The sequence below is a fragment of the Anguilla anguilla genome, chromosome 13 (genome assembly GCF_013347855.1).
Source record: "Anguilla anguilla isolate fAngAng1 chromosome 13, fAngAng1.pri, whole genome shotgun sequence".
Classification (NCBI taxonomy): domain Eukaryota; kingdom Metazoa; phylum Chordata; class Actinopteri; order Anguilliformes; family Anguillidae; genus Anguilla; species Anguilla anguilla.
In genome coordinates this window covers 36,328,464-36,344,938 of record NC_049213.1, presented here as the reverse complement: position 1 = coordinate 36,344,938, position 16,475 = coordinate 36,328,464, and the positions used below count along the sequence as shown (strand labels likewise).

The window sequence follows — 16,475 nt, the reverse complement described above, 5'->3', positions numbered from 1 at the left end:
AGTCAGAGCAACACCCACACACGGAATCGTCTGTGCGTCTGGAGACGTGCAGTTCAAACGAATAAATATTTTTAAATTTCTCTTTCAAGTGAACTGGGTGCGTTGAATGAATCCCTAATCCGAACGATTCAATGATTCATTCCTTTGAGTCATCAGGCGGGGATTGAGCACCGCGATGGTGAAACTCCATTCCGCAGATTCCTTAATCATGCCCCCACTACTGAGGGGCTGCCCCACTGTGTGTGTGTGTGTGCGTGTGAGTGAGTGCGTGTGTATGTGTGTGTGTGTGCGTGTGAGTGAGTGCGTGTGTATGTGTGTGTGTGTGCGTGTGCCTGTGTGTGTGTGGGTGCGTGTGTGTGTGTGTGCGTGCGTGTGTATGTATGTCTGTGTGTGTGTGTCTGTGTGCGTGTGTGTGTGTGCATGCGTGTGTGTGTGTGTGTGTGCGCGTCTAAGGCAAATTGCAGCTGCATTCGGTTATTAAACAGTGCTGTTGCCTGTGTGGTTTGTGAAATGATATTTGTATTAGAAACTCGTTGTTTTTCACTGGTCAACTTTAGCTGTTCAAAATGTACCATAATTAAGTATTTAATCTCGGCCCAGAGGTATATTTTGAAAAAAAAAAAAAAAAACTGACTGCCAAAGTAGCACCGGTGTTCACTGCTGGCGTTTCCTTTCTCATACCGTTTACATTGTAGAGGAAAAAAGCGACAACAATTACCTGTCAGAGAGGGGAATGATCCACGCCGTCTGAAAGATGTGACAGGAGCGGGAGATGTGTGCCGCTCGGCGCTCAGGTGATACAGCCGCGGGAATGAGACCGTGGAACAACGAACGCCGGGACGGAGAAGCCGGCGAGTGTCAAGTTAATTTGGTGACACGTCTCGGGAACCGTTAGACACAGGGCCGACTTAATACTGTCATACACACACACAGTCATACGCACACACACACACACACACAGTCATACGCACACACGCACACACACACACAGTCATACGCACACACGCACACACACACACAGTCATACGCACACACGCACACACACACACACACACACACACACCATAACAGCTGTCACACGATGGCATGATGTCATCTTATTTCAAATGGCATAAAACTATTGCTGTTATCGGTAAATGTTATGATGTGCTGCTGTCATAACATTTACTGATTACATTACATTATTACATTACATTACAGGCATTTGGCAGATGCTCTTATCCAGAGCGACGTACAACAAAGTGTATGACCATAACCAGGAACAAGTATGGCGAAAACCCTAAAGAGAAGTACCGGTCCAAGTGCAGGGAACAACCGCATAGTTCAACTTGGACCCTGAAGGTTAAACTGATTAACACTAACACAAACGAGAACAGCAACAACGCAGTCTATGGAAAAATACAAGCAGTAGTTAAGACAGGTGCATTAACTAAGTCACCTACGAAACAGCTACCTAGTTACAACACTAAGCTTACAGTCATTCAAGAGATTACAGGGAGGTAGGGAGGGATGGGGAGAGGTGCAGCCTGAAGAGGTGAGTCTTCAGTCGCCGCTTGAAATGGGTCAGCTGTTCTGACCTCCACGGGGAGGTCATTCCACCATCGTGGGGCCAGAACAGACAGGAGACGTGTTCTGGAAGCGCAGGTGCGAAGAGGGGGAGGTGCCAGGCGTCGGGGTAACGGTATTATGTTATTTGACATAAGGTGACGTCATCTGTTATGCCATCTTGTGGCAGCTGTTATGTCATGTGTATGACCATGGTATGTCAGCCATATGTCGAAGGCTTCAACTAGTGTTACCGTTCAAGATTTCACAAATGTTTGAGATATTGCTGAAATATTATCTCGGCAAACAGTCAATGCTGCCGTAGCCACCACAGCATCTGTTATGTGATCATAACTTTTGTATTACTCCATTTGAATGGGATATTTGAATAAATATAACTGAAAATACCAGCACTTTTTATTATAACAGGTGATATTTCAGTGTGATTCTGTAGTCCACAGAGACAAAAGGAAATAATGTGAAAGAATCTGTATGTGGAATAAAATTTGAATAAAGCATATGTATTAAAGTTTAATTCATATGGTTTATTCATTTTGAACTATTGTACGATGTCATATGTATGCCTGTAAAATGTAATGTGGTGTAGTATTACATGTCTGTGATGTGAAGCTTTTTTAGTCAAAACAGAATTTTGAGGGTTTAAAAAATATATATATATATGTATATTTTAAAGCAGGATATTTTATTATATATTTTAGAGCAGCGGTTTTCAACCCTTTCTGATCTAGGGTCCCACACCCAGCCTCAAAGGCATCCAAGTAAAATCTACCCCATGATAACTTAAAAAGTGTTATATTTTTTAAAAAAAGCTTTCATATTCCGCAAATCTATATATAATCATTGCATATCAAGTCTGGCCCCTAACAATGGGCTGTCTTCAAGAACCCCCTCTTGAAAACCGAGATTTTAGAATGAGGATGCATATCGGTTGTATTTCGGTGCAGTACTTATAACAAAATTCACGTGCAAGAATTATATAGGCTAGAAGCCCAATGTCTGTGCAAAATAGGCTATAAACATGCCGCACAAACAAATGATAAGCGTATGCATTTTTGCCAAGGTTTAGCCGACATGTGCACATCCGTCATTATGACTCGGCTCCGATGTCGATGCTCAAAAAAAATCTGAACTGCTATTTGTCTCTGTTCGGCAGCAAGGCCAACGCACGCTGAGCATTTTCTCAACACGGCGGTTCAATATTGACAAATTTGCTCAACGTGTCTAACGGAGCAAGCTTCGCCTGAGCAGGGGGTTCAGATTCCTGAAGATGGTCTGCCCTCTAGTGGTGACCGAGTTGCTGCGCAGATGCGGAAGTGGCCACCTTTTATTTTCTAGAAAACAGTCGCGGCAGGGAAGGCCGTTTTTATTGAATTATCAGAGCTTCTCAAGCCATTATCAATGGCTAGCTACTCAAACTGTTACCGGAAACATATACTCTATATCAAAGATGCACATGCAGTGATAATCTTCCAGTTCATTTGGTGGAGGTCTAATTACTTAACTTTTTTTTTTCATTATGGGTGTGTAGCAGGTGCTCATCCAGAGTGACATATAAAGCTCTTGTATGGTTTTTTTTATACATAGTATCCATTTTTACAGTGGGATATACATTGAAGCGATGTAGGTTAAGTACGTTGCACAAGGGCACAACCCAGTGTCCGACCTGGAAATCAAACCAGCCACCTGTACAAGCTTACAAGGCCACTTCCTTAATTATTATACAACACTGCTGCCTAATGCTGTTGAATGTATTCACGCATTTTTGATGATGTGGCGAAACCCATGACCCACGCCTCCTCATGGCAAAGTTGACGGCTACCCGCGGGCTCGAACAGCCTCTGTACGTGCGGCTGAACGCGTCGGCTTCCCGCGCATCTCCCATAAATCATCCCGGGTCTTGGCCACTCCCCCGTTCAGCCTGCTGGCAGTCGACAGCAGAGCTGCCAGGAGCACTGTGCGCGCATTGCACTGCCTGCCAGCCAGCTCTCTGTAGCGCCGGTTCCCATGGTGACGTCTGTAAATGAGTTAATGGGCTTGATGGAAAGAACGAGAACGTGTTTATTCCCCCTCTCTCAAATGCATTCTCTCCCCCTCTCGCCAAGCATCAGGCTTTCAGCCTCTCTCTCTTTTCCTCTCTCTCTCTCACAAACACACACACACCCCCACGTACACACACACACACTCATACATACACAGATAGGATGGATGAAACCATCAACGATAATATCTCGTTGGGCTTCACACTTTAGCATTTTAGAATCACACTGTGTGCGCACACTTCAAATTTAATGGAAAAAAAACTAACAGACAGATGCAGTTTTGAACTGCTGCCATGGTAACACTGTTGTTTATTTTACAGATTGTTTGTCTCACAGAGCAGACAGTGGATGTTGTACTGACCAAATGTACAGTCGCTGTATGTTCTAGGCTGCCAGGACCGAAACTGTTGCAGTTTAAAACCTTACAATAAAGACCATCTCTCTCATGTCAGCCACCCTACGTCACCTGCCACTTTTATGAGTTCCTTTCATTCAATTTAGTCAGCTCACCTTTGGCATTTTTATGCTTTTTAAAGCAATTTGTATACATCGCAGGGCTTACAGGGTCCAACAGGTCATTCATGCTTTTAAATTGTCTGATTAATGCAGACATATTGTGGATTGTAATCAATATATCCTAGTAAAATCAAATCAAGCAGGACAACAAAAGAGGAAATGTTTTTATTTGGAGTACCCCTCTGTCAATGTTCCAAGTTCCACATTATTGGTTATGTCATATCTGAGAAAAGTGTGGAATAATAATACAAAATGACAAGAAACTCATGTATGTGATTTCACTGTGCAGACATAGCTAGAGTATAACATATAACATACAACGGGTTTATGTTCTATTGCATGCGTTATTGTATGGTTCGGTATGTAACAGGTCTACTTTATACAGGGACAAATACATGGTAGACTAATAATCAAATAATGTGTGTGTGCCTGTGAGTGTATCCACCACTTTACTGTTATTTCACACTCTTAAAATAGTGTTGAAGTGCAAAACATGCACTGAACATTTTGAGATATATTTTCTGATATATTTTGAGTCTCTATTGTGCCTAAATCCACCTCTTTATTTGTCTATTTTTCAAATTTGAACTGTCCACAGTCCACTTTTATCCCTGCAAAACAAGTAAAATCAGCAGCCAATAAACTGCCATTTTTGCTATTTTCAGTTGGAATAATGTAATTGAACTTCATGAATTAAATACACAAAACAAAAAACTCCAATCAAAATAGAAAGGTATAAAGAGCAATCTCCCAATACGATAAATGAATGGATCTGTGCAAAAAATAAATCAACATAACTTTGGGGGAATAAAGATCTTTATATAGCACCTTTCAAAACCTTTCATAATAATTTAAAAAACAGGATTATGAAATATATTCATATAAACAAAATCAAGGTTGATCGAAATACTGCCCTGTATGCATGTACTCTGACCAGCAGAGGGCAGTCACTGACCATGTCACATTTCGCATTCGCTGTGAATTGAGCAGTTCCTCTGCAGGGAGGTTTCACCTACTGTATGTAGGTAACGACCTTGCCCCCAGCTGAGTAACGACCTTGTCCCAGTCTGGGAAAACGGTGAAACAGGCCCAGTGATCAGGAGCAGTCGAAGCACAGCCATTTTGTCTCACCACATCAAAGCCTGCCTTTACTGACGTTTCAAACATGACATCCTCGTGCCTGACGTTGATTGGAGGTGCAAATAGTGCAGGAAGTCTGCTTACAGGGACTGGGAAAAAGTGAAACAGCGAAAGAGTGGTTGGGAAGCTTGGCATGCTACACACTTTGCACGCAGATAATTATCTTTATCTCATAAATGTGTGTGAGAAGAAATGAACATTGTAGATGTTTGCACCAAATCTGTTAGTACCAAAATCTGAATGTTTTTTGGTCACTGTTGCACTGCTGAGGAAGTGTGCTTTAGCCATCGTTGGACTCAAATCTAGAAATCCAGTCCATTAAGATACTTCAGATACATGCTATGGCAGGCCTGGGATAAATACGATTCGAAATATTCTTTGTGAAAGGTGATTATTTTTAAACAAACACAAGTATAACTACTGTTCAAAAATAAAAAACTTTTTTCATTTCTTATTTCATTTTTATTGAAATAGCGGTTCCAAAAAATAATTTTTAAAATTCCTTTAAGGAACCGTCTGCATGTTCTGAACTTCAGTGTGATAGAGTAATGATGTCCAACTGGGTCATTTAGAGCATATTAGTTAGGAGTTTTTCTCAGTATACATAATATTTACTATACAAACGAGTTTAATTAGTTTCTAAACAGCACTCTCGTTGTACAGTCCTCTTAATTACCATTCATGTAAAGGCACCTGTATAAGAGCATGTGCTGAATATACAGAATGACTTTTTTCAAATTTAGGAAGCTTAGGAACCTTTTGCTACCGACAGGACCAGTGATAATAGAAATGCACCGGCTCTATATAGAGCTACAGTGCAGAGTAAAACACTGACGTGTCCATCTGAGACACAAAAAGGCTGAAATGACTGCCAATAAAAAAAAAAGGTTTAGATGATTTGATTTGCGTGATATGATAAGATAAAGGATAATAACTTTATATGAAGTGCAGGGACACAAACATTAAACTGCCTTTGATGGCCCGTACTGATAATTAGGCCAAGGGGGGAAAAATGCAGCTCGCTGTGCGATTGGACCCACAGCAATGACAGCGTTAAGGAGAGGTTAGAGTCTGTTGCCCTGACTTCAGCCGTGATATCTGGTGACTTGAATTTACATACCTACTTACGCTTTTAACTTTCCCTGCGAGAAGAAACGTGCAGCCTGGTACAATAAGGTCAGCACAAGCTACATTGCCAGCTTGCTGCACATTAAATTGTGCGCTACGATCCTATGAGTTAATAAACCAAAAAACCAAGATATTTAACATTCCATATTTCAATTAATGGAGAATAATGCCTGATGGATGATGGCATGTCCATTATTTGAAAGAATAATTTAATAGATGGACAACTGCCTGTAATGTTTAGTCCTCAGTACTCAGACACGTTTTTTATTGCCAGGAGTGTTACATCGCTGCTACATCAAGAATGTATTATTAGTAAGTACAAACTGGAAATATTAAATGGAGAGTAGTGTTGCCCTTTATATGATATTTTATTATATTGTGTCATGTACGTTCGTAAACATATACATATTATTAGCCAACAAATATTTGCCAGAATTAAAGATTGATAACTTTCATTTGTGTTCTGGAGTCTGAATGTTTTCTGTTGACATAGCCTACTGTATGTATCATAGCTAGCTATATTTAAAATATGATACTGTAAATGATATTGTGATCATCATGCTAAATATATTTTTCCTGCCCAGACTTTGAGGGTTAATAACCGAATATCCATTTGCCTGAGTTTCACACTGGCCCAAATGTGTGTCCGCATTATACAAACAGTACAGCAGATGAGTATTTCAAAGCCAAAGCTATTTGTGAAAAGGACTCTTTAAGACTGTTCTGCTACTGGGCTTCGGTTGCTCGGGTAAACTTTGGGCACACAAATGATCTCAGATTCCACCTCCCTGCATTCCTGCATGTCTTGGGTAAATGTACCTGCTGTCTGCTTTGTGATAGCAAGACCACTGAGACTCCCACAATTCCAAGCCCTTCATTGGCTGTGTGTTCAACACAATCTTTCAAGTGTTTATTATTATTATTATTATTATTATTATTAGTAGTAGTAGTAGTAGTAGTGATAGTAATATAGCTGTGCTGTATAGGGATGTTGTGGAGTGTTTATTTTGTCCAGATTGAAAGCTTTCTTGCGTTGTAGACATCTAAGTTCAGCATTATTTCCTCAAAGTCTGGCATATAATGCACTCATATTAAATACTGATCAGTGTTCCTAGTTTATGTTTAAACAAAAGTACTATACGAAGACTTTTGTTTAAACATAAACTAGTTTGTCAGCTAATTATGCTGATCTGCTATAACGGGGAAATACATTTAAATTATTATTGATCAGAAGGATTTTTTGCTAAAGCAGGGCTCATTTTCCAAATCAAATTATTACAAGCAGCCTGGAATTCTGGGCCCCCTGAAAGAATAATGCACAGGCCCCCCCTAGTGGGAGCACAGCATACTGCAAATACATTTCTGGCCAACCAGCTTAGGGCCCCTAGAATTATGATTACCTTTCCTCCTTTTACTACCGCGCTGAATACAAAAGTGAAACTGGCTGAAACTCCATCCAGAACTATATCAGCCAACTCTGCCAGATTAAACTGATTCCCACCAGTCTGTGTGCCAACTTGAACCCATGAAATGATGACTACTGAATTTTTGTAGCCAGCTATTTTAATTAACTTGCTAGCTAGTCAATTGTTTTGTTTACTGCTAGCTCCTTACTTTAGCAAGCAAATTCAAATGAAGAATGCATATCAATGGGTCAAAACAATAAGCGGCATGTGGTTTAATACAATCATCACTTTGTCTTTGGAGCGAAATGAAACATGTTTATTTTTGGAAATGTGCTTATTGGTGTACATATTTTACGACATTTCTTGAGAATAGTGAAAGCTTCATGTTCACGTAGGCCTTTGGACTTTGGCAGTTGTAAAACAAATTGTTATACAGTGATTAAACAATATTGTATAAACTATAACCAAGTAAAAATAAACTATACATATTGTTTAACCATTTGATTGTGTAATCATTATATATTCGTATAAAATGATACATACACAAAAGGCAAGCAACAAAACTCCAGCAGTACTTGTGATTTTCACACTTTCACATTTATCTATGTATTTAAAGCAGTGAATGACTGTAGGCTATCTATCGATCGGCCATTTTAGCTCGGAATGGGAGCAGAAGGTGAGCAGCGCAGAGGAACAGGGGCAGTGGGCTGGCCAATGGGAGGCCTGTAAGGAAGCTGAGCTCATGGCTCCTCCCCCCCACCTCACGGCCAGTTGCAGCACTTGCAGGCGTCGACGTAGACCAGGCCCGGCTGGCAGCGGTGGGTGTGGGTGTTTCCAAAGGAACACTGGAAGAAGGTGGCGTTGTCGTTGGGGTTGGGGTACAGCCCGTCTGGCCGGCCTTTGCAGAACGAGGAGTTGGGATCCGGGGTGGTGGCGGGGCCAGGGGTGGTGGTCGGTTTTAGTGGAAAACCTGCAAAAAAAAAAAAGAGGTGTTCAGCTTGCAACTGATACACACATATATGTCACCATCTGAAACCCTGTGTTCACACACCGAGCAGCTCGGTTGATGGGTCGCTCGAGTGTATTGTGCTGAGGGCGGGGCAAGAGCTTCGACGTAGACCAGTCTGAAACTATTTCAGTCGTATCTGCGACAGGTCTGCCGTAAAAGCAATAACTTAATCTACAGATTCATAAAGTAAGGCTGTGCTATCCCCAGTATTTTTTAGGTGTTTGTCCCTGTATTCTTGTTTTAAAATTTCTTACAAAACCGGGTTTGATTGTACCATAATTATAAGCTGTTCCTCCATTTGTCTACCAACAAACTAGGCAGCACAATTATTCATGAAATGGTATCACAAAATGGTATCATTTGGAGAAATAGGAAGCCAGAAACTCTGATTGGCTGTTGACTGGTGATGCCTGCGAAAAGATAAACTGTGAGCAACTTTTTCCAGCAACTTTTATTTTTTAAGTGATCAGCATCAGAATTGAATTTCCCAGATATAGCACTGTGCATTTTAATATATTATTTTGCACAGACTAATACATTTTATGTGCTAAAATAGACTTGCAGATTGAATTTTAAAACAGGTGAAAAGCACACTTTCTTTGATCCTCAAAGATTTATCCTCCAAATGCTTTCTTTGCTTTTTTTTGGCTTTTGCAATTACTATTACTGTTAACTGGAAAAGATTAATGCCCATGAAACAATATCCCATAAGGCTGAAGACTATTGTAAGCATTTTTAAATCTGGATTGATATATGAAAATATTTTAACTTAACTTAGGTTTTCCTTATTCATTATGGAATGCAGTCATATATCGCATATTAAGAGTAAATGCACACTGGGGGAAAAGCTAGCCCTGACATCTTACCAAGTGAGGTACGGAGGTGGTTAACAAGAGGATATTTCCCATCTGCACAGAACTGCCCCGCAAAGTCATCCAGGTCCAGGGACCACACAAAGCCTCCCCCCAAGTTGTTGCGCTGTATCCATTGAACCTGGAGAGGGTAAAAAGATATTTTTATTGGCACTCATTTCCATCTTGTGCAGATGGACTCAGATAGCTGCCTCTTTGGTGTTTTATTGTGCATTTTTGCCTCTATGCAGGTTCTCAAATATGTTCTCTATTACCCAGTTAGACTTCATTGCTCGATTATGCTGAAGGAGAGAACCTCCCTACTGGTCCTTAATGAACAGTATGTATTAATGTAGCCTGTGTGTGTGTGTGTGTGTGTGTGTGTGTGTGTCTGTGTGTGGGTGTGTGTGTGTGTGTGTGTGCGCGTGTGGGTGTGTGTGTGTGTGTGTGTGTGCGTGTGGGGGTGTGTGTGTGTGTGTGTGTGTGTGTGTGTGTGTGTGTGTGTGTGTGTGTGTGTCTGTGTGTGTGTGTGTGTGTGTGTGTGTGTGTGCGTGTGGGTGTCTGTGTGTGTGTGTGTGTGTGTGTGTGGGTGTCTCTGTGTGTGTGTGTGTGTGTGGGTGTGTAGGTGTCTGTGTGTGGGTGTGTGTGTGTGTCTGTGTGTGTGTGCGTGTGTGCGTGTGCGTGTGTGTGTGTGTGTCAAAACCAATCTTCAGTGCAGTCATTTCGACAGTGCTGTTGAATTACTGAGAAAATGTGTGGTCCATGAGGTGTGATCTGCAAAGAGTTCAGACCAGGGACATAAACTCTGAGCAGATCACGGCCCTGAATGTTTTCAGATGAAAAATATTCCATATTTCAGGATCGCTGATCAGCAGCTGAGTCCTTCTACCCTAATTGCATGTCAAATACAAGCATTACCTTTGCTAGATAATCATTAAAAACAATCAAATGTAGGTTCAGGCTATTATTATTATTATTATTATTATTTAACATACTTCATAATTGACACTTGAAACACACTTATATTTCCGGGGAAAAGTTAGCAGTTATTTAAGAAGAAGGTCTATAGACTTTATATATTTATATGCAAATACTTTTCCAAACAAAAATGTTGTTCCACAGCATATGGCTGAAGCCGTTCTGTCCTGAAACAAGGCAATTTGCACCTTTGGCTCGCAACATTCATTGCAGTCCGGGCCTTATGGCATTCCCACCTTGTTTGTGAAGCTCTCCTTGTTGTCATAGCCCACCCATGAGTCACCCTGAGTGGCGTAGGGAACTCTCTGCTCCTCAATCCAGCCGACAGTGGCACTTGTGATGAAGGAGCAGACCTGCAACGGAAGACACTTGACTACAGAAGCACTTCTACAAATAAATATGAGACATCTTCCCTTGGTAAATAGGTTTGTGTTGTCACATGTGAAAGATCATCTGTGAATTCCAGGCTCTGAAGTTACACTTCTGTTGCTTGCAGGTAACACCACTGAACTTCTGATTGTGTCGCGTGTTTGATTTATTGATAATTTTATTAATAATGTCAGTTCAAAGGGCAGGTAAACTTTGTCAAAGACTGGAAAACGTCCACGGCCTGGGCGTTTTGAAAATGTAGATTTTTAAAACCTGTTACTGCCCTTTTGGGGTCAGCTTCATCTAATTCAAACAGGTTAGACGTGTGAAATGCAGCTGTGTGGAGCTGACGGGCCCCACAGCGTGCTCTGAGACAGGCCAGCTCACCTCATAGTAAGACCAGAAGCCGGGCTCCAAGGTGTAAGGCCCAGCGTTGGCCGGTCCCAAGGACGGGGCGCCCGGACCGGTCATGGAGGACGTGAGTTTGTTGGTGCGTCCGTACGTGGGGAAGCCCATGAGAAGCTTCTCTGCTGGGGCTCCATTATCCATCCAGTATCTAAGAGCAGAGTCCTGTAAAATACATATGGGGTTGAGGGGGTTGCAAAAATACAGAGGGGGTTTGGGGGGGGGCGGGGGGGGGGGGGGGGGGGGGTTGCAAAGCTGCTGGTTATAGAAATCAACAATACCTAGACAAAAAGTATTACAGCCCTACGGGGCTGTAACATTTCCTATAAATGCTTCAGGATTCAGGCCAACCATGAATAGGTATTCATGTTTCCTTTAATAATATTATCACCATATATCGGCAAGAGAAATTTATTTTTAAAAAACGAAAATCTGCAGCTGCTGCCGAGAGGTCTTGGATGCGTTTTCTTTTCTTACGACGTTGTGGTGAGCTTGGGATCCTGGGTCGCGGGAGCTGGGGTAGAGGGGACTGTTGTGACCCGTGGACATCTCCCAGTGTCCGTGGAAGTCGTAGGTCATGACGCTGATGAAGTCCAGCTGGCTGAGGGGAAACGATGAGAGACATTTCCCCAAGTAGATTATCGATCTCTTAATTAATAAAAAAAATCAACACCAACGCAACCTCAGATCTGTAGTAGCTGGCAAGGTAAAGCACAAAAAAAGAGTGGACAGGCTACTGTCTCTGTGCCCCTGAACCATGGGTTGTTCTTCCCACAGCAGGTCAGAGACGCTACATCTACAGAAATTCAAACTGAAACTAACCTGTTTAAGTGAGGTTTTGGATCATTTTCACCAATGCATCTTTGATAGCATCTTTGCACCTCCTCTGTTTCTCTTTCCATGGGGCTTCCGCCCCTCACCTCACCCTGAGTTCAAAGACTGCTCCAGCCTGTTTTCTTGCCCTGAGTCCAGAGGATCGCTCCAGTCCTGTCCCTCGCTTTGTGGTCATGGACTGCTTCAGCCCTGTTCATCCCCTGCCCATGCCTTTGATGCTGTCTGGAGCTCCAGATCTATCACCCGGCTCCTCTAAACTGCACTACTCAAACTGTATCATTTGGTCTCCTTCCATTCCTTCAATTCCTGTTAGCTATCACCTCAACTGTTACCTTTTTAACCCATTTATTTGGTGTGATAGATCCCTAGTAGCATTTCTAACAGCTCCATTCTACTGCTACTTCACACCAGGCTGGCCCGTGGAGGATGGGCTACCCCTCTATAGCCGGGTTCCTCTCGAAATTTCTTCCCATTCGGGGGTTTTTTCTCGCCACCATTTGAGGGTTTTCTCCCCACTGCCTTGCTACTCTGCAAAGCGTCTTTGTGATAGCTCTCTGTAAAAAGCACTATACAAATTGAATTGAATTGAATTTAATTGATGACTTGAGTCGATCCACTCTATCAAAAAGTTTTTAAAGTCTTGTTTTTTTTAAGTTGATTGTTTTGTTTGCTCTACTATGAGCTTTGAGCGATGTGGGTTGCATTATAAATCAAGTTGAATATTTTATGCAGCCCATCAGATGCAATACAGCTTATCACAACTCGACGTGCGTTTATATAGTATGCACTGATAAGCATTATGACACTTGTAACATAACACCATGTGCCGTAAGTCACACACACTTTTTACTATGGGCATGATTAATTATGTTGCAACTTTTAAAAAGATAATATAAACACTATGAGAGGGCCACTTCACATAAAGTGCAGCTGAAGACTGAAGGTGTATCGGAGACCACGTGGTTACCTTGACAGCTGGGGGATCTCGTAGCCAGAGTCAATTGTAGATCTAATGGCCGCCACCTTCGCAGAGAGCAGGAGTCTGGGCTTCCCGGTGTCTCTGGCCTCATCCTCAAAAGCTTTTTTGAGCTCCTGAAAATTGGGCAAGCAGGTATTTCTGAGATTTACATCATTTACGTTTTATATTTTAGGCATTTAGCTGGTGCTCTTATCCAGAATGACTCATAATTAGTGTACAAAGTAAAAAGGCCTAGATTCGTAAATCACCAACATTCCAAGTACAAAGATGCAATGGTCAGCCATAAAACACCATCGATAGACAGGTAATCCTTTGTTGCTAGAATTAACACAAGGACGGGAAAGTAGAGTGGGGTTTTTGGGGTGGTGGGGGTAATAGTGCAATAGGGACAGGAGAAGATGTGGAAGAGGGGAATGGGCATCAGGGTGGAAAAGGGGGATAGGGTATAGATAGTGGTCAAAATGATGAAGAAGGGTAATTGGTCTAAAAACACGAGACGGCTTCTTGTGCGGCCGCGAGGGCGAACTGGGCGCTCTCGCAGGTGACCGAGTGGAGCCGACTCACCGTGACCAGGGCGGTAAATCTCTGCTTGTCCTGGGCGGGGCTGCCATTTTGGCCCGGGTAGTCCCACGCCAGGTCCAGACCGTCGAAGCCATGCTGGCGCAGGAAGCGGACGGACGACTCGATGAATATCTGACGGCTCTCTGCCGTGGCGACCATCCCGATGAACCTGAGGGACGGGTCAACGTGAGGTTTGGGGTTTGGGGGGAAAGGGGGCAGTTGTCCTCCTATGGCTCAGTTGGTAGCATTATGCTAACAACGCAAAGGTAGTGGGTATGGTCCCTGGGGACTGCATACACAGAAACAAACATCGCTGTAAATCGCTAAAAGCATTCAAACTTACGGGCTAATCCCATGGAACCTCCCCCCAACGGACAGCAGAGTCTTCATCAGAGGGTTGCTGAAACGTTTCAGAGAAGGAATACAAATAGTCAGCGCTACACAGTGACATTAATCAATGTTATACCAGACCCTGGTTCAAACACGTATTTGTTTTGGATTCAAATACTTTTCTACGCTTTACTGATCTTGTCTGGTGTATTAGAACCCATTGAATACTCTCCAAAAGTGCAAACCCCACCTTCTGGTCATGTTGGCAGGCTCAATTACATCAGGCAAGACCAACAGAGCACAGAAAAGTCTTTAAATCCGAAACAAACACATATTTGACCCAGGTCTGTGTCACACTCTATCTATTCTCGATACCAGTGGACACTCACATGGTCTTCAGGCCGTTCAAAGACCTGTAATGCTCTGCATCGTTCCACTCGGTGATTGTGATCTGGTTAGCTTCGATGGTGGCGAGAAAGTACACCACGTGAGTGCAAAGGAAGGGGTCCAAGTTGGCGGGGGTAAACCTCCCAATTCCATTTCTGTACTGGGACCAGTTGGAAAAGTAGCACACCAGCTTGGTGGACGTGGCTGGAAGGGAGGGCAGGAGATCAGACCTCATTTTGGGTAAATGTGGGCAAAGGAAGCTTTTAGGTAGAGGTAGCTATGCCTCTCTCAAACATACATGCAAGTGCTAGCAGTTGCATTTCAGTAAGGGAGAGATCACTTTGTGAAAAGTGCAGTAAGTCATGCAAGCCATATAACTGACGTATAAAATATGTAATATGTCAATTACAAGGCTGTCTGTGTTGACAGTAGTAGGCTAGTAGTAGTAAGCCCCTTCAAATATTGGTAAGCATTATCCAAATTGAATTCCCTTAATATAAAACATTACATGTTGACTATGTGCATTTGAATTTCCTCTTGTATTAAAACTAATAAATAACTAAATCCCCAAAAAGCTTTTTTACTGTGCTCGCCGGAAGAAATTTCAAACTAGCATACAAAAAATAACAAAAACTAAAGGAGAAACAACACAAAATAAAAACAAATGCATGAGGAAATCGTTGCTTACCTATCTGGAGGAATAGAAGGACACCCAGCCCTGTCAAAAGCAGAGGAGACATAATATCTTAGACATCAAAAGAACAGCAAACAGGACATTTTTCTAAATGGAGAGATGGCAGGGGAGTGGGGGTGGGGGGGGGGGCTATGAATTTACCTGCCAGGGCAAGATTTCGTGCCATTTTGTCTTCGGGTTACCTGAGGTCTGAATTTCAAAAGCCACCTGAAATATAACAAGATGTGCTTCAGTTGGTTTCTAGACGTCAGGCACCAGCAGTGAAATACCTACAAATCTGCCTTTATAAAAGGGGTGATATCAAGCTTGTGTGTTTGCAATTACACTACTGAAAATTGTTATTCATAGCTTTGTATTGCAGTACCATGGTACATAATATTCACTATACTACTGACATGAAAACACACACACACACACATACACACACAGAGTACTGTACAAGTGGTATAAAATAAGTCACATGCAAACATATTAACTATTACAGATATTTTATAATTTGTACATAATATATATTTTTAAACACAACACATGTTAAAGCCAGAACATAGTTACCTGTGGCCGTACCAGAAAGGACAGGTGAGTGACACAACCTCGTCATATTTATACTGTGAGCTTAATATCCATCGCAGGAACCAAAGTACAAGTGATAAGTGTATGGTAAAGTGGGTTTTCAGAGCACAACGGTAAGCTAAACTTGGCCCATTCTCGATATCGCTGAGTCACAAGTAATATGTCAAATAGCTTCCTGTAACACACAAATCGCTGCCATTCATCAGGAATCATAAAACACTCCTAGTAGCATAAAGTTTCGTCAGATGCTCTTAAAACATTTTAATTTGCATCACTGTCGATGTCCAGCGGAATCTGGTCATGTGCTGTTTCTGATGACCATTTGGTTAGAAATTAAACGGAAAAATTCAACTTGTGATGTCAAATTCCTATAAAAAGTAATAATAAAAAAAAAACAGCCCTATCTTCAGCAAGAGCAGAAATTGGACAGCGTGTGTATCTGCTGTGTAATGGACAGCGTGTGCATCTGCTGTGTAATGGACAGCGTGTGTATATGCTGTGTAATGGACAGTGTGTGCATCTGCTGTGTAATGGACAGTGTGTGTGTCTGCTGTGTAATGGACAGTGTGTGTATCTGCTGTGTAATGGACAGTGTGTGCATCTGCTGTGTAATGGACAGTGTGTGTATCTGCTGTGTAATGGACAGCGTGTGCATCTGCTGTGTAATGGACGTGTTTCTCAGACAGGGATGGGATGTTGGAATATCACATCCA

At 42.2% G+C, this 16,475-nt stretch overlaps 1 protein-coding gene across 1 annotated transcript; it reads right to left on the bottom strand.

The window, feature by feature from the left end:
- Positions 1-8,035: 8,035 nt before the first annotated feature.
- Positions 8,036-15,819, bottom strand: LOC118210828 (acidic mammalian chitinase-like). The gene is made up of 12 exons (XM_035387284.1): positions 15,745-15,819; positions 15,334-15,399; positions 15,187-15,216; positions 14,501-14,702; positions 14,125-14,181; positions 13,785-13,950; positions 13,209-13,333; positions 11,885-12,008; positions 11,390-11,572; positions 10,870-10,986; positions 9,671-9,797; positions 8,036-8,765 (listed from the first exon to the last, which is right to left on the bottom strand). Exons 2-12 carry the CDS (start codon positions 15,356-15,358, stop codon positions 8,557-8,559), a joined length of 1,365 nt encoding a protein of 454 aa, XP_035243175.1. The 5' UTR covers positions 15,359-15,399; positions 15,745-15,819; the 3' UTR covers positions 8,036-8,556.
- Positions 15,820-16,475: the final 656 nt, after the last annotated feature.